The 20,184-nt window shown below is 37.2% G+C and overlaps 1 protein-coding gene across 1 annotated transcript in view; it reads right to left on the minus strand.

Annotated features, from left to right (window-relative positions):
- Positions 1-242: 242 nt before the first annotated feature.
- Positions 243-20,184, minus strand: part of LOC130240003 (cilia- and flagella-associated protein 46) — a 172,699-nt gene continuing 152,757 nt past the window's right edge. The window contains 8 exon segments of the mRNA XM_056471418.1: positions 243-769; positions 1,044-1,133; positions 1,963-2,099; positions 3,982-4,039; positions 9,971-10,083; positions 10,180-10,279; positions 13,705-13,746; positions 19,859-19,919. Of these exon segments, the coding sequence (XP_056327393.1) occupies positions 669-769; positions 1,044-1,133; positions 1,963-2,099; positions 3,982-4,039; positions 9,971-10,083; positions 10,180-10,279; positions 13,705-13,746; positions 19,859-19,919 (702 nt within the window). The 3' untranslated portion in view covers positions 243-668.

Genomic DNA, 20,184 nt, shown 5'->3' on the forward strand with positions numbered 1-20,184 from the left:
AAAACCTAATGGCAACGTTAGAAAAACATTCTCAGCATATTTCATTCATTTTCTTTTTGGCTTAGTGCCTTTATTAATCTGGGGTCGCCACAGTGGAATGAATCGCCAACTTATCCAGCATATAATTACACAGCTGATGCCCTTCCAGCTATAACCTATTACTGGGAAACACCCATACACTCCCATTCACACACACACACATACTATGGCCAATTTAGCTTACCCAATTCCCCCTAATTCAGAGCTAATGTGATTCTGTATTTAAAATAACTGTGCAACGAAATAAAAACTAAACAAAAAAAAGCTATTCTGCGCATGACCAGTGACCTCTTAATGCTGTTGTTGTTTTTTTTAAGGGGGCGTTTTCTAAACACCGACCATGCCACGCCTATTTGACGTTGTGGTAATGAACCCCCTGAATTGAGTGCATGCCTCACCTACTGCACCTTTAAGAAAAGAAATGTTTTAAATGTTCTAATGGTAGTTAAGAAATAAAATGCTTCAGAAACCTAATGAGACCTTATTTTAAATCAGAGCATATGTTTTCTAAGATATACAATGTGAAAAAGCTTCAGAACAGCTCAGAAGCAGAATAAATAGGGCATGTTTAATATCTTTAATCAGGCATTGATTGACTTTATTAGCAGAGAGAGAGATCACACTGGTGTTCATGTCACCACCACATGCGGAAGCCCATACATGACCAGGTTAAAATGTGAAGAGCTGAGGGCGTTTCTCTGAGCGTCTGCACACACATCTTCATTTACAGCTGAAACACAGAAACACACACTCATCACACTGTGTTGAGCTTCATAATGTGTGAAACAACACACACACATAATCAGACAATCACACACACGCATACACAGAATCACACACACACACACACACACACACACAATCACAGGTTCAATCCCAGCTCAGAGCGGGTTGGGTAGTATAGGACTGGCGGGGTTACACACACATGCATACACACACACACACACACACACACAATCACACGTATGCAAACACACATAGCACACGCATGCATGCACGCACACCTGTCTGACTGCAGGATTCTGTGTTTTCTGATCTGTGTGTTCGTAAAACATGAACGGCTCGTCCTGACATCAGTCCACCTTCCAGGAGATCTACAGCCACAACACACACACACACACACACACACACACACATTTATATTTGTGTGTGTGTGTGCGTGTGTATTGAGTGTACATTTTTGTAAGTTTGTGTGTGTGTGTGTGTGATTGAGTGAACGTATAAGTATGTGTGTGTGTGATTGAGTTTGAGTGTGCGAGTGTGTGTGTATGTAAGTGTGATTGTGTGCGTTTGTGATTTACTGAGTGTGTGTATAAGTGTGTGTGACTGGGTGAGTGTGTGCGTGTGTGTGTAAGTGTGTGTGTGTAAGTGTGTGTGATTGAGTGAGCATATGAGTACGTGTGTGAGTGTGTGTGATTGAGTTTGAGTGTGTGTGTGTGTATGTGAGTGTGATTGTGTGCGTGTGTGTGTTTGTGTGTGTTTGAGTTTGAGTTTGAGTGTGTGTGTGTGTGTGTGTATAAGTGTGTGTGACTGAGTGAGTGTGTGTGTGTGTGTGTGTGTGTGTGTGTGTGTGTGATTGAGTGAGCATAAGTACGTGTGTAAGTGTGTGTGATTGAGTTTGAGTGTGTGAGTGTGTGTGTAATTGAGTATGTTTTTGCAAGTTTGAGTTTGTGTGTGTGTGTGTGTGTGTGTGTGTGATTGAGTGAGCGTATAACTACGTGTGTGTGTGTGTGTGATTGAATTTGAGTGTGCGAGTGTGTGTATGTGCGTTTGTGATTTATTGATTATGTGTGTGTGTGTGTGTGTAATTGAGTATGTTTTTGTAAGTTTGAGTATGTGTGTGTGTGATTGAGTGAGTGTATATACATGTGTGTAAATGTGTGTAATAGACTTTGAGTGTGTGTGTGTGTGTGTGAGACTCACGGTTCAGCATGAAGCTCATGTTGTGTGTGTTTTCAGCACTGCTGCTGTGCCACTGGTTGATCAGGACAGAATGAACACCACTGAGAGTCAGCAGATACACTGAGCTGAGAGCAGCGTCTGCACACACAGCACTGTGGCTGTACACACAAACACACAAACACACACACACACACACACGCACACACACACACACACACACACACACACACACACACACACACACACACACACACACACACACACACACACACACACACACATGCACAGAGAAAGAAAAACATACACTGAAACAACACACCCCAGAGTCCATGACGAGCAGTACTGTCTCTGAGCTACTATTATAACTTTATTTCACTCATTATTTAAATTCCTGTATTTTATTTTTAATTAAAGAGCCCCTATTATGCATTATAAAGGTCATATTTTGGTTTTGGGGGTCTCCAACAACAGGCTGATCTGCCTGCATGGTTAAAAAACACTTTGATTGTCTAATAATCTGCATTGAGTTTTACTTGATTATCCCAGCGACTCCCATATGAATCGTTCAGTGATTCATTTGTTCACAAACCCCTCCTTAGCGTGATGCTAATCTGTGCTGATGATTGGACTGATGACACAGTCTATTGCGAATGGTTGACTGGCTTCAGCACAAGAAAGAAATGCCCACCCTGGCTACAGTATGAAGTAGCAGAAAGTATGTGAGAGCCCAATGCTGTAAACACCAGCATATTACTCCACTCTTAAATGTAATGTAAGTGTATGTAATTCTTTTGTATGTTGACCTATTTTTAATTGTTATTATGTTAGAACCTGCTGATGTGCTGTGTGAGTCCACAGAAAATTTCCCCTTGAGGGACAATAAAGTATACAAACAAACAAACAAACAAATCTAACCCAGCGACACACATTCAGTAACAATCCATACAGTAGCAAAAGCAGACCTATTTAGAAATTCGACCGCGCTGCGTGTGAGGAACAGCCAATGGTGGAGTTCAGAAACGCATTTAAATCAGTAAAGGAAGAAGCATGCGTCATGTTTTTAACCTGGGTTTGGACATGATATGTAAACAGCCCCATACAGATTTAACCTGAGAGATACAGTACAAGCACTGATCTATAATAGATACATGATTACAAGCCATGCAAGGTGGTTACAACTTACAACACACAATTAAACACAAACTATACAAAATGAGGCAACAATTTTAATCACACTTACAAGATCTGATCCGGAGGATGAAGAAACTGGTCCATATGAACTGTACCAGTTACTGACAAAGTCCCTGTCAAAGTCTGACAGAGTCCCATAGTCTCTGATGCTCCTTCAATAGCAAACGGCCGGCAAATCCCACATTGCATAGTAGGTTGATTGTATTGATCAATCATCAGAGAAATGACAGGAACAAACACAGAAGTTGGCTATACTGTGGTGTTGTTGTGAAAATGAACTTGAACGCTTGTGTGGTTTCCTACAGCCGAATCTCCATCTGTCAGTGATCATCATCTTCAGTCATGATCAGTCCCGTGATCCCCTGCACCTCCGCTAGTGTCTGAAGTGAAAGCGTCTTCACATTTTACCGGATCTGGCACTACGTATTTGGTGATGTACCATATCGACGCCGATGTGATCAAACAAAAGATCCGAACCCAACTCGATTCATTTATTCGACTCTGAGTCGACTATTCCGCTAAAGAATCAATAGTTTTCAACACGTCGCACTTTCAGATTTAAACCTGAGCTGGATGTGTTCATTCACTTAGAGCTGTGATACACACTGCATGAAGCTCATTTTTAAAAACCCATAATGGGGGCTCTTTAACCTTTCAGTAATATTGATTTCTACTGTTGTCATCATCTTTATCATCATGTCTCATATGTATGTATCATATCTGTATTTATTATTTATTTATTTATTTATTATTGTTATAAATTTTATAATATATAATATATACAGTATCAATAGAGGCATCAGTTTCATGAAGCGGTTTAGGTTTGAGACGTGTGTTTGTATATTTAACCTCTCATGGCCTCCGTCTGTGTTCTGACCGCAGTCAAAGAGTAAAACCATCTGACAACCTGCAGAAAGGCACACACACACGCATACACACACGCACGCACGCACGCACGCACGCACACACACAGCATTAGAAAGAGCATTAGTGTGTGAGAAGCTTCAACATAAATAACTAAATAACAATAATAACAAAAGGCATGGTGGATCAGTGGTTAGCACTGTGGCCTCACAGCAAGAAGGTCACTGGTTCAAGTCTCAGCTGGGTCAGTTGGTGTTTCTGTGTGGAGTTTGCATGTTCTCCCCGTGTTGGCGTGGGTTTCTTCCGGGTGCTCCGGTTTCCCCCACAGTCCAAACACATGAGCTATAGGGGAATTGATGAACTACATTGGCCGTAGTGTATGAGTGTATGAGTGTGTGTGTGTGTGTGTGTGTGTGTGTGTGTGTGTGTGTGTGTGTGTGTGTGTGTGTGTGTGTGTGTGTATATGAATGAGTGTGTATTGGTATTTCCCAGTACTGGGTTGTAGCTGGAAGGTCATCTGCTGTGTAAAACATATGCTGGAATAGTTGGTGGTTCATTACGCTGTGGCGAACCCTGATTAATAAAGGGACTAAGCTCAAGGAACCTAAAGGAATTATAAAAAAAAACCTTACAAAAACAAAAGTCCAATAAAAATTGTATAAAACATTCACGTTTTTTCCCATTTGTATGTGTGTGTGTGTATCTGTTCCTGAGTGACTCTGCATGTGTGTCTCTATGTGTATGCGTTTCTCTGTCTGTGTGCAAATATGTATGAGTGTGTATGTATGTGTGTGCGTGCATGTGTGTGTGTAAGCAGATCGAGGATGTGTGTCCGTCTGTTGTGTACAGTGTGGATTAAATCTGTTCCCAGTGGATCAGAAAAGGCCTATAAAAACACTTCACACAGCTCACACACACACTCATGTATCATCTGTGTGTGTGTAACATTGTTAATCTGTGCACACTCCAGCTTTCTCTTCATCACATTCACACAAGTTTAATAATGATCTGGGCTTCTGCTCTTATTAAACACGTCACCTACAGTATGGCTTGTCCAGTTATTGATGACTGATTTATGATTAAACAGGTTAAAAAGGAAGCATAAAGATGTTTTTATTTTACTAACATATCCTACTGGATCAGAGACCTGAAGTCTGCATGAATCAGAAGCTTTTTAATTCATATTGTGCCGCAGTTCCTAGAGAAACGGAATATTAAATGAGTAAACAGTGGGCGTGGCTTGTTTTTTCTACAGCGAGCAGATTGGATGTAGTAAAGTAGGTGTGTCATTCAGAAAGATGGTGAAAACGATTTGGGAAGAGTTATTTCAATCTAACAGACTCCTCCTCCTCCTCACCATTTCTGTTTGATGTCAAAACTGACAGCTGGAGGGGCGTGGTTAAGTGTGCTAGCCACGCCCACTACCTTAGACAGACCTAATCTGAGAATTTAACTGAAAACAAACAGGGAGTGCATTTGCAGATTACAACTAAAGATGAGACGGGCAGACCGCTGTTTGTTTTCTTAATGACATGAACAGATGAATTGTTCAGCACAAAACTAGCAGTGTGAGCTAACAGAATCAATATGGTTAGTTTGGATTTCATCTGTACTTTAAACGGGAAGTGGAGCACTCAGTCAAGTTTACATGATTGTAAATTGATTTCCACTTTATTGTAAGTATATTAAACTCGATTAATGTAACAATTTAGCAGAAAACAGCATGTTTTACTATGGATTTTAGACCTAGGGTGCTGCCATCTTATAATATCGGGGTGTCTGACGTCATGGGGTTGATTCCGTTCCCTCAGCTGAACAGATACAGTGGAAGTAATGGACTGAACACGGAGACTGGACAGCCTAATTTAACTCAATGCGTGAAGATGTGGACGTGGAGCTGCTTCAAATACAAGCATAAGATGTGTGTCTAATATATAATATATATATATATTTATTCTATTTTTCTTTTTTCCTTTTTAATTACTGATCATTTTATGCACTTTGGTCCCCTCTCTGTATTAGACTGCCTGTCTGGGTTTCAACCATGGTTTCAACCAGGTCCGATGCTGAAGTAATGTGGGCGCGTACTTTCACTTTTTACTACTACAGCCTTCACCTCTGTTCGTGTTCAAACCAAACTAAAATCGGTGCAGTTTTTCACATGGCAGGTTTCTATCCTTTATACACGTTGATAAGGGATAAGGGAATATGTCTTGACATAATCTATACAGATGTGACTTAGTAAAGCATGAAGTCATGTATGATTTTATTTGAAGCATTAGTCTGAATGTAAATCCCCTCGTCAGGCAGCGCTGGAGCAGCGTGAGAGAGTTGATCAAAACAGCGCATCAAACCAAAGGTATTGACAAAAGAATAACACACAACTGAAGACACTTAAGTGCTTGTATTTGTTGTATTTTCACCAGCTCTGTGATGCACGTCCACAGCTTCATGCATTGGGTTAAATTAGGGAGAGAGTGGACCAAAGCGCATCAAATGAGTCTGAAATGAAGCAAATCTCAGTCAAAATTAAAGATATCCAGGTCATGTTTCACAGAATACTCTTCTCAGCCCCTTATTTATCAAAGGTGGCTGGCCACAGCCGAATGAACTGCCAACTTATCCAGTATATGATTTACACAGCAGATGCCCTTCCAGCTGCAACCCAGTACTGGCAAACACCTATACACACACACACTCACACATTACGGCCTTTAGCTCTCAGTTCCCCTATAGTGCATGTGTTTGGACTGTGGGGGAAACCGGAGCACCCGGAGGAAACCCACGCCAACACGGGGAGAACATGCAAAATTCACACAGAAAATCACAAACTGACCCAGTGTGAATGCAAGAGTGTATGGGTGTTTCCCAGTGTTGGGTTGCAGCTGGAAGGGCATCCGCTTTGCAAAACATATGCTGGTTAAGTTGGCGGTTCATTTAGCTGTGGCAACCCCTGATGGACCGGGACTCGAACCAGCAACCTTCTTGCTGTAAGGCGATCGTGCTACCCACTGTGCCACCACGACGCCTTCATAAATGTTATTAAATTATATTATTATTATTAAAATTACTTTGCAAAAATGAACTGGTTTTTCACAGAGATGATCTCACACACACACACACACACACACACACACACACACACACACACACACTATATTTATCATAGCAATACTAACAAATTCAGCTTTATAAACGCTGAAAGCCGCTCACAGAGGGTAAAAGAGTTTAAAAACAGAGCTGAAAGAGGATTTAGAGCCTGTAAAATAAGCTTATTCTTAAGAACGACATCATGAATATTCATTAAACAGACAGTTTTCCTCACAATTAATTCAAACCCAATCAGAAAACCTACAAAAACACTAAACCAACTGTTCATATGGGAAAATAAGAGCACGTGCAGGAAAGAATAATGCTCAGACTGCGATTAGGACATGAATTATGGACAGATGTGGAGACTGAAATACCATTAAAACACACTGACATATAAAAACACATCACACAGTGGAGCATATGGCTGATGGATGAAAAATCTACATTAAACTGTGATGTGTCTAATAGACCCTCTTGGTTAATGCAAGACTCTTTTGATGAACAGGGTAAAATAAATAACTTATATTTATCAAGTTTATCATAACAGTGTTTTCCTAATCAGTGGTGTAGTCCTAAAAAAAGTTGTGTACTATTACTCACCCAACCCAAATGTTAAAAGCAGGCAAAGAAACCACGAAAGTCATTTCTTTAATTCATTAGGAATATATATATATATATATATATATACACACACACACACACACACACACACAGAGTTGAAGTCAGAATTATTAGCCCCTCTTTTGATTTGTTTTTTTTTTAAATATTCCCCAAATTATGTTTAACAGAGCAAGGAAATGTTCACAGTATGTCTGATAATATTTTTTCTTCTGGAGAAAGTCTTATTTGTTTTATTTCGGCTAGAATAAAAGCAGTTTTTAATTTTTTAAACACCATTTTAAGGTCAATATCATTAGCCCCTTTAAGCAGTATATTTTTTGACAGTCTACAGAACAAACCATCATTATACAATAACTTGCCTAATTACCCTAACCTGCCTAGTTAATATATATAAATGTTTTATTTATTTATTTATATAAACATTTATTTAACAGAAGTTACCTGTAAATATTGACTTCCACAGACAGAAAAACAAATACTATGGAAGTCAATGGTTACAGGTGTCCAACTTTCTTCAAAATATAAAAATATTTTCTTTTGTGTTAAACAGAATTTAAAAAAGGCAATCCGGTTTGGAACAAATAAAGGTTTAGTAAATGATGAGAGTTTTCCGTCAATCCATTTAAAAAGGAAAAATATATAAGCCAATTTGTTCATTTTAAAGCAAGATGCTAATAGTCTAATCCTATTCAATGATTTATGCTTAGCTAATAGTGACCCCAGCAAAGTCGGAGATGGGTTGAGGATATTAAGCTGTGGTAAAACCTGGGTAAAAGACAACTGTTTAACTCTAAAGGGACTTGTAAAATGAGCCTATTTAAAAAAGTATTTATTTTACTACTGTACAAAAAAACAACTCACATTTAAGGCAGCTATATCAAGTATCATTTGTTGTTAACAATACTTTTTATAACTTTTAATATTTGGTTTAATATAACAATAATTAAAAAAATCATGAAAACAAAATCAAAGCACACTTCTAAAACTCCAATACAAGTCTATACTCAAGTATTTTTTATCATGTATTAAATAAAACTGCCACTTTTTAAATTCATAACGGCATAAATATGAACATATAAAACGTACAGGCAAATTTACATATTTCACTATCATAATACAAGTCATGATAGGAAATAATTTTTAATACGATACGACACATGATGTTTCACGCTGATATGCAGTTAAAATGAGTGCATTCACTGAGTGCTTAAGTCCCTGTGCTTAATCCTGTGCATGAATGTATGATATAGTTAATGCCACATGCACTGCAATGTGTTTTATAATCATAGTTATTTTTAAATGTTCGTTAAGAGCTGCATTTTAGCTGGAGGAAACAGCTGTGATGATGAGGGAGCGCCGAGGAAACCCAATCGCTCCTCCATGACCTATAAGGTTACATGTGATACAAGTGTTTCTATAGCAAAGAACTGCGAATGTGCAGATATTATAACAATCTATCGATAAACACACACCTTCTGCTCTCGCTCTGCACCGGTTTGCTGATTAAATGAAAAATGAGTGGGAAACGGAGCGGCGGAAGTCTGTCGATGTTTTCATACTGTCGCCGTTTTCATACTGATACTGGGGACTGAGGCGATCATTTATTAGTGTAAAGTTAAGGAGGTAATCACAAAAGATTTAGCGGGGCTGAATAGAAATACAAGGGGCTAACATGATGCCCATGCTTTTTATAATTTTACCTAAATGTTTAAGTGAGACCTCATTTAGTTGACTTGTCATTGTCGTTCTCGAAAAACTCCCGATATTTTCTCACAGCTGCTGTGGTCGTCAGGGGGCGGGGAATGGTGCAATTCAAACAAAAGTGCACCGATTGCAACAAATTAGGAAGCAAGTTTAAAAAAAAATTGGTATACAGTTAAAGGAGACGCGAATACACATAAATTAGGGTAGATTAACCAGCAAAACAAGTGAGTATACCAAGGGTATATGCAACTTTTGATCCTCAGAAGTCGTAATACCCAAACAATTCATGGAAAAAAGTAGGCATACTGAGTATACGTGAGTATAGCCCCGACTACACCACTGTTCCTAATTAATTAAAATGGTTTGATTAAAAGTCATTCATGTTTGGCACACAACATCAGAATAAAGAGATTTAAAAGTGTAAAGTTCCTTCACTTGGTTTAAATGTTTTACATAAAGGTTTAATGTGTGCAGATTGTGAGACAGTAAACCTTGCTGCAGTGTAAGTGAGCAGATTGTGAGTTTGCTGCAGTGTGTGTAGATTGTGCGACAGTACCACAGAGATTGAGCGTGGCCATCTTTACAGGAGGGAAACAGGAGGAAAAGCTCTTGATGCTGCAGTAGATGAAGGCGCTGCAGGACTCCAGCATCTGCTCCAGCTCTGAAACACTGACAGAACACACACACACTTCACACTGCAGGCCTTCAGGTGCCTATAAAATGAGCTGTGGTCAGGTGTATGTGTGTGTGTGTGTGTCTCCAGACCTGCATGTTTGTCGGCCACCCATCAGTCCCTCCCACTGAGCTGTAAATTGTGGAGTGTGTGTGATGATCTTCCTCATGATCTGTGCCGGACTCAAACTCTCTGAACAAACCAACAGATTCAGTGTTACTTAATATTACACTCATTCAACACAAACTACAAATGTACTTCTGCTCTGGGACTCGAGTACTGTGAAACATGCTTTTCTTTTGTTTCTTACAAATATAAAACATCATAAATCAAGAAGCATTTTCTAGATAAGTAAAAATATCATCTTGTTTTCAGAAACAATGAGTCAAAATGAAGTGAGTTTATCCCTAAAGCAAGCTAAATAATCAGCCAGCAAGGTAAGAAATTAACCTAGTTTTTAGTTTGAAATAATATCACTTTACTTAGTCCATTGGCAGATTATTTGGCTTGTTTTAAGGAAAAACTTATTTCATTGTGACTCATTATTTCTGAAAACCTGAGCTGCCAAATATCAGCTGAATTCCAGACCGTGTCAATGAGCTTTTAGGTGTAGGAAGTAGAGCTGAAGATCTTTGCCCAAACCCAAAGGAACCCGATGGGTTCGGGCTTGATTTTTATCATTTTAGACAGGGCCAGGCGGGGGTCAGTCATGTGATGCATTTCGATTAGCGTGAGAAAATAATCAAATCGTTTGTTACAACATCAAATGCCATCCTGCAAAGGTGAAACAAATGATGACGGAGAAGTCAAAAATAAAAATTGCTAATTTTGAGGAGTGGGAAAATGTACAGCAAGCTGACAGGGAGGATGAGGAGGTCACTCATTGAAACCACTGTCATGGAAAATGAAATAGATGTTCTTTGGCTGGTGGAAGATGAACAAACAGTTCTACCCAAAACTTGCAAAATTAGCCAGATCAGTAGTACTATGCATCCCGGCCTGTAGCAGCAGCAGTGAAAGGGTGTTCAGTGCTGCTGGACGCACCATCAGTGAGTGCAGGACAGCGCTAAAGCTGTCTACAGTGGATTCAATAATGTTCCTTCACAAAAACACCTAGCCTAATCTTGGTGAGTAAAGGATCTTCAAATTATTACAAAATATTAATTAAATCATAAATGCATAATGTAGACAGAGTATTTAAGCAAATTTTTACATTATTCTATTATTATTCAGCTTCACATTGCTTTAAGTTCATTGTGAAGAGAAGTGGTGAAACAAATACCGCAGAGCGTTTATCTTAATTTCATTATTGCCAAATACCAGTTATAATTTAACTTAATTTAATTTAATTTGTTTGGAAAGACTTTTTAAAGGCTAAGTGTATGTAAGGCCTATTTAGAGTGCTGAGATGTTACATGTTACAGAGGACTTACTTTCTATCTTTGTTCCAACTTCTAAGTGGCCTATAGCTAGGGCCAGATGGTATCTGCTGACATTTTTTGCTATTTCTGGCAGAATTTTGTTAAAAATCTGTGGATTATGTGTAATTATTTTGGGAGTATCATAAATAAAACCTTAATATATTAAATAAAAAGTAATACATTTTAAACTTGTATTTAATGTTTACAATGCAAATCCAATTAGATCCACTTTATTTTGTAAACAAAGCAAGTCTCTCATATAATATCTCTACTAAAAGACAGAAAAATATTACTTTACAAACTATGTTGTAAATAAATCATATGAACATTTTCATATTAGTCAATAATATTACTGTAATTAATAAAAAAACTGAATAAATATAAATTTACACACATTTACAGAAGTAAATAAACAGAATCAATGATGGGCTAAAAATCTGCAGAATTCTGCAAGCGCAGATTCCATGTGGGCCTGCCTATAGCCTACGTTTGTTATGCATAAATAATGTTAAAACACGTATAAATGACTCATTCTTGAAAAAAAGTGCTGTGTGCATCTGCACATTTGAATAATGTCGGGATGTAAACGGGTTCGGGCTTTTAAAAGCTGTCAATCAAAATGTACTTGTCGGGCTCCCTAACTTTTATGGCCCGATTACAGCTCTAGCAGAAAGTAAATTATTGTAGCAGGTTCTTTTTTCCTTATTTCAAGTTGTGTTTCTCTTTTCATGCATCACACTAATGATCTATCTACAGGTTATTTAGTGCAATAACACATCCTTAAGTTTGCAGTGTCAAGAGTTCCCGTGGGGATGAGAGTAACAGAGTTATTTACACATGTACTACTGCTACAGTAATAGCCATGCCTTATACTTCACTTCCACATTAGAGTTTGCAATGTTTAGATTCAGATGTTTTATGAAATTAATGCATATTGGCAATAATAATAACAACATGTTTAAAAACATTTTGCATTGTTGGGTTGCTTTTGAAACATTTGATGGAACTGAAGTTTTAACATTAACAAGGTCAAAGTTAGATTTATTTAAAATAAACAAGATTAAGCAAATAAAGTAAATATAGCAAATATTGTTGCGTTACTCTTGACCCACCTGTGTGTTCATTTGGTCCCTGTTGATGGGGTCAAAACTAACAACGTGCAACTTTTGTTTAAAGAGAAGTTATATTGGTGTTGTTCTACATCGATACGAAACAACACCTGATGTTGGTAGAGCACTCTTGTGAGTTAGAAAACACAGTAAAAATACATTTCTGCTAAAAACATTATCTTTTAAAATTAGGTTTATATATATATATATATATATATATATATATATATATATATATATATATATATATATATAATAAAAAAGGTTACAAAGAACAAATTTAAAACAGAATCTCTTGCAACACTAAAAATGACATTGTAAATGAATACTTTTGACTGATTTGATGTGTAATTATGGATGTGCTTGGATTTATGGGTTAAAATCTACATTCATATATTTCTATAAAAAGCATTATAGAAATAAAGTTAAAATTATGAATGAATTTTATTTTATTTTTCAGAAACGTCACAGTAAAGTCAAATGTTTTGGGGATTTGATGATCAAGAAACAATATCAGTGTTGAAGACAGCTTTTCAAGATTTCAAATGAATAGAAAGAACATTGATTTGAAGATTTCAGATATCTTAGCTGCCACTTTTGATCAGGGAAATGTGTTCTTTATGATTAGTATTGATTTCTTTTGTTCAAAAATATTTCAATATGAAGTCAACTAGGGCGAAGCAGGGGCACAGTAGGTAGTGCTGTCGCCTCACAGCAAGAAGGTGGCTAGGCCACTCGTTCGAGCCTCGGCTCAGTTGGCGTTTCTGTGTGGAGTTTGCATGTTCTCCCTGCGTTCGCGTGGGTTTCTTCCGGGTGCTCCGGTTTCCCCCACAGTCCAAAGTCATGCAGTACAGGTGAATTGGGTAGGCTAAATTGTCCGTAGTGTATGTGTGAATGTGTATGTGTTTCCCAGTGGTAGGTTGCGGCTGGAAGGGCATCCGCTGCGTAAAACAAATGCTGGATGAGTTGGCAATTCATTCCGCTGTGGCGACCCCAGATTAATAAAGGGACTAAGCCGAAAAGTAAATGAATGAATGAATAAATGAAGTCAAGTATTTAAAGTCAAGTGCAGATTAACTCTACTCACCGGTCTGCTTTCCATCGTCTTCCTCCTGATCATCAACCACATCTTGAAGTAGTCAAGTCAATTGTTCTCTAATATCTAAATAGGCACAATGTGGCTTAAATAAAAGCAACAAATTCACCAGAAATTAATTTAAAGGTCCATTTCTTAACCTATGAATGGGCCCAAATATGATATGGTTTGTTTTGACCATATTTGGAAAGGTCGTGAATATTAATGAGCTGTGTTTTTATGCTCATGTCAGTGCTGATGTTATTTAACTGTGAGAAGATAACAGTTATGGGTAATAAAGATCTCAAACCCTACACTTTAACTTAATCTGTACCACACCAACAGAACAGATATCTGGATCAGCCAAAATGAGTTATCAGTAAAAATACAAGATTGTGCATCACTACTATAGACATGGACAGAATTGTTGATATTGAAGAGAGAAAAATACAAAAGTCACAGAAATAACTTGAAACGGAAGTATTAATCAAAAATGACTGAAAAATAACTACAGAAAATCTGAAATTTCCTTCTAATTGTGGGATAATGTGAGGATTAAAAAAGGAAATTAGGCCTGGACAAAATTGAAGAGTAGAATTTTTTTTCTGTATTTAATAAGCTCCAATAAATCGATTTTATTGATTAACTCAAGTGTTAAGTTTACATAGATTTGTTTGAATTAAAATCGTTTTTCAGCCTAACATGTGACGCTCCCCTCTGGGCTCCCGTAGTTTCCCCCGCATAGGCCATAGAAACACAAAACAACATGGGAGCATCAGCAAGCAGAGGAGAACTCAGAGAAAAGTTGCGTTCTTTAAAGTAAAAAACAAAACAAAAAACCCACGGATCCACAAACACGCTCACCAAAAACACCCTGCAGAATTCAGGGCTCTCTGTCACACATTTAACGTCAGACACACGCATTTGAACCTGCTTTTTTACATTATTGTAAATATCAACAATGACAAAACTAATTGTACCAGATGCAGTAACCCTATGCAAATAAAAGCAATAAAATGCAACCCACTAGGCTAATGTGAGTAAATTAATCTTGAAAAAGGTCACATTTCAACAATATTTTGTAAATTTTAGTTTAGTTTACTTTCGCTGTAATTGCATAAAATGGTTTCCTGCCACAATCACCAGCGATCCAGCCTGTGCAGCTCGCTGGTAAACATGCAGATCACTGCAAAACTACAACTCTGCCAGCAAAAGAACTACATATTCAGTCATGCACCAGTTACGCACCTGGCCTAGATCCCCATGATCTAAGGACTAATTACACAGGCTATACATACACCTCTCAAACACACACGTTGCTGAGTCTTGTTGAACTGCGAGTGAACATTATGACGCGTTTTCCATGCCTTGTCTTGTTTTTGATCATCGGTTCGTCATCCTGTGTTGACTTTTGCTTGCCTGACCATTCTCTGCTAAATAAACCTGCGTTTGGATCCGCACCGCGTCACTTCACATCAGTTTCCTTTATATTATTATTATTATTATTAAAGTCTTCTAAGCAATTATAAATAGAGCTTGTTAAATTTTATCTTTAAATGACACAATTTTTCTTTGTATTTTTATATATCCTATAGGTTGTGTAGGTTAATAACCTTGAACTCAAAGCACTTGTTTTTTGTGGGGGGTGGAGGTTTAATTGAATTTTTTTATTATTATTTTGTATCTAGGATTTTTTAAAAAGGCCATATTGCTCAGCCTTACCTTTTTGTTTATATAGGATTAAAACCCTATTGTTATTTAATATATTGTATTTATATATTTTAATATATCTAATATATTGTCACCATTAAAGTCAGAGATAGAATATTGCTTTGATTGGCCTGTTTTACTCCATGAGAATGAGGAAAAAATGGTGTTAGTGGCTCACAGTACACTGTAAAAAGTATCCGTACATTTGCAGTGTTGCATACTTTGATTCATGCTTTCATTATTTATTTTCTCAGATTATTTCTGCTTTTTAATTGCATTATGGGATCTTGATCTTTCTTCCAACAACCTCGAGAAGTTTGAAAAAGTGAATTTCATTAATATTTTTAATAGTTTAAAGCGATATATTGTCCGGGTTGATTGGTTTTGACCATATTTAGAAGGGTCATGAATATTAATGAGCTATGCTTTCATGCTCATGTCTACAGAAACCTTGTAATAAACTGCAGCTCAATTTCTGTTACTTTGCACACTTATTCCTCTAGATATTATTTATTTTACATTATTATTATTATTAAAAACTTTGTCTAAAAACTAAAGTCACTTTGTTAAACTGCAGAGTTGAATTTTCAACATCAGAAGTGGACAGAGCAGAGATCAACATCCTGTAATGCAATTCACCACCGCAAACACTTGTGAATTACTAAATACAGAAACTGTTCATTAACAGATGCTTGTTTACAGTGTATGGGCATTTCCATATGTAGGTTTTAATCTCTTAAGGATCGTTCACATCAAGCACAATAACTATAAACATAACGATAAAGAACAGAGTTGTTAAAATCATTCTGAATGAAAAACAACAGCAGATCACAGCTACAATGAAAAAATCTATGAAGATACAGGATTTTAGGATCAATTGCAGAATATTTTTCACAGATAATAAATAATAAAACACTGACAGCCAATCAGAAACACTGAAATATAAAGAGCTCACGCAATTTAAAGCTACAGACCACATTGTGGAGAAGCTCTGCTTGATGTTCAGCCCACTTTTCAAAGATTGTTTAAAGATATTGACTACCTAGAAATCTGCTTACACCATGGGGAAGAATGATCAAATGAAAGCACTTCAGGCATCCAGCATAGTTTCAGGGTCTTTGTGTGTGTTTCCTCGTTTGAAAATAGATTTTATTTGTTAATTGCACTACACTGACTGCGATTGCTAAATTCACTGTTTGATTTGATTAATACATTTGATTGGATAGATTACACGAGTAGGGTTGGGTATCGTTTGGGTTTATTTCGATACCGGTGCTAAATCGATACTTTTAAAACGGTACCGGTGCTAAAACGATGCCTGAACCGATACTTTTGAGCCATAAAATTATGGTGGATGACTCTAGAAAAATCTTTTATTTAAAAAAAATATTTAAAAAAATTATTTTAATAGAACAATATAATTTAGGTTTAAGGTAAACATCAATTCATATTTTATATATTTGAGTTACATTAATATATTTCCTTTGATCATTTGTTAGTTAGCATGAATTTAAGATTTGCATTATGAAATTATGCAGCCCCCGGGCAGGGGACACTTGTACTTTTGGGGGGCAAATTTTAACATGCATCACACAATACTTAAATTATTGGAAGTCATTTTTTTCATGCATCACTCTGCAGTCTTCATAAACAAGATTATTAAATAACTTAAACTCAAAATAATCTTCCTTGTTCATTTATTTGACAAGTGACGTTGTACTGGTGTAGGATAACACATTTCTAACATTCAAGTACATTAAGGCACATTGTTGCACCTAAAAAACAGATAGGCCTACAGTCAATTTATTCTGCCCTCCCATTCATTTAAAATAATGTTTCTGAACATTTTCACAGTGTTTCCTAAATAATCATTATTCTGGAGTCATAATAAGTCATATTTCTTTTTTGTTTATTTCTTTTTTAGTTTTTAAAAAAGACATTTTTAATTAAAAGCAGTTTTTAATTATAAAAAAATTGAAGGTCAATTTTATTAGCCTTCTTAAGAAATATGCACTGTATATTTTTGATATACACAACAAATCAGTTACAAAATAATTTGACTAATTATTTCAACCATCCTAGTTAACTGATTAAGTCTTTAAATGACACTTTAATCTGAATAAAAGATAATAAAATACTTAAAGGGACTTTGTCTGAATACAACTGTCTTGTAAAATAACTAGTAAAATGTGATGCACCGACTGTCACTATGGGGTAGATAAAGTAGATATTAGAAATGAGTTAGTTAAACTATTATGTTTAAAAATGTGTTGTAAATAAATCATGTGTTGAAGACGAATGAAGGCAAAACTAAACGAGTAAAACTAAGCAAGCTTGTTGACACGGGGACTGGTGGAAGAGTGCTCTTTTAACCTCTTAAACCCCAGTGCTATTTTGGGATTTCCGCCTGGATTTTGCCTACCCAAATTTAAAAGCTTCCCAAATCCACATGCAGAGGTGTAAACGCAATAATTTGGTATCATTTTAAAGAAAACCCTTTGAATTTTCATAAAACACTATTGAAAGTGTTTAAAATAACTGTGTATGGTGTCTGTGTTATAATAAACACCTAAAAAAGAGGCGCTTTTTGTATAGTTTTTTTTTTTTATAAACTCAAATTTGAAAGTCTACCTTTTAGGTTCTGTGCGGTCCAGCTTGCTGTAATTAATGTTGGTGGTTCCTGCACATGTCTGTAATCATAGGAAAATGTCTCTACCATAATCTATGCAAAAGATATTGCATTCCAACTGATGAGACGTGCTTTACATGCCACAGGGACTGATCGTTGTTTTCATATTTCACTATTCTTTTGTTTGATCAAACATAATTCACTGTGTTTGGACCACGTCAGACATATAAAAGGATTACTTATACACATCACCTCAAAAACAGAGGAGAAATGGCCCTGAAGCGCACAGCGTAAGGTAAGAGATGACAGCTGTCTGTGCTATCTGGAGCTGCTGATTGATCATTAATGTATTGTTTTCACTTCTGCGCCATGGAAACACCGCGATTCATTCGACAACCGTTTGATATGAGAATATAATTCAGTGAAAAGAACGCTAGAACCGTATGAGCACCGGCAGGAGCTTTAGTTTGAGCTAGAACTTGTACATGTGTCATATATGAACCATATGAAAAATGTGAAAATGAACCAATGTTCAATACCCAGCTCGGGAATCCAAAATACTGTGTATTTAAGTGTAAATAACTTATGTACAGTAGAATAAAAACCAAAGTGATGCATATGTGCATAAAATATAGCTTCTACACTTTCAAACGAAACCACTTAATGGGGTCTGGTGCAATGCGAGCCCTTTAAATCTTAAAGCGAAGTCGATGACGTCACTGAGTTCGCAGAGTTTGAGTGGTTAAAAGAATTTGATAGCGCACGTTAAATGGAAAGAAAAAACCTCCGTATTTCACGATGCAGGTGTCTGTGGTCCTTTTAAGGTTATCAAAAAACACTGTTTACATGGTAGTCTAGTCTCTAAATTAGAGTATTGTCTAAATCATATTAAAATCGGAGCATTAGTGTCCGTGTACGTACTTATTGAAAGCACCAGATGATGTCAGAGACGCTTTCCTCTGCCTTTGAGCCCTCAAATGTGTCATTAAGCTTGACGTGTTTCCCCCTTACACACAACTCTTGTAAAGTATCTGCTGCACATTGCTGTGTCAGAATTGTTGCTTGTAAAATACGCTTTAGAACACTTAATTTAGGCTAATTTGATGAACGCAATCATGTGTGTTAATCTGAAGAGAGTCGCTCTCGCTCACCGAATGCGCTGTACTGCGTGCGTCCGTTCCCTATAAGAAACAAGAACAAACGCCTGACATCGCCTGTCCGTATTCCTCAGAGTTGTTTAGAATTAAAGGTTTAGAGATGGTGTGACGACGCGTACCTATGTGTGCCTTTGATGCACCCCTTGATGCTTTTTGTCCTTGTCGCAGCACCAGTGGCACCGAAATTCATATGCTGATTTGATCCGGTACATATATCCAGGTGCTGTAATGGCACCGGGTTTCAGTACCCAATCCCTATACACGAGCCAGATTCACTGGTCAGAAACACTAGCTGGTTACTATGGGGAATCACCGATGAAAAGCATATTAAAATGATAATAAACAGAGTTTTATCTTTCGTCAGTGTGGATGCAAATATTATAAATCATTATATTTATACTAATGGTTATCATTCAAGGTGTGAATCGGCTTTTATTATTTAGCTCTGCCTCAGAATGTCCAGATTCTCATTAAATGGGACCTTTAAACATGTTCAGTCAGACTTTACAGGCGTCTAATAGAATAAAGAGCAGCAGGAGTCATCAGAAACACTGCGCTGACATTCACACACACACACACACACACACACACACACACACACACACACAAACACACACACACACACACACACACACACACAAACATCACAGAGCTGGTAAATGAAGGATACATCTGAACCCGTGTGTGTCCAACGGGACTGCATTTGGGGGAGGGACACGACTGACCGGGCCCTGCATACACACAAACAGAGAAACACACAGAAAAACAGAAAACACTCACACACACACACACACACACACACACACACACACACACACACACACAAACACACACACAGAGGCATAAATACACACACACGGACAGACAAACACAAAACACACACACACACACACACACACACACACACACACACACACACACACACACACACACACACACACACACAGACACAGACACACACAAAGACACACACAAACAATCGCACAAAATCACACA

The sequence above is a fragment of the Danio aesculapii genome, chromosome 13, assembly GCF_903798145.1.
Source record: "Danio aesculapii chromosome 13, fDanAes4.1, whole genome shotgun sequence".
NCBI classification, from domain to species: Eukaryota; Metazoa; Chordata; class Actinopteri; order Cypriniformes; family Danionidae; genus Danio; species Danio aesculapii.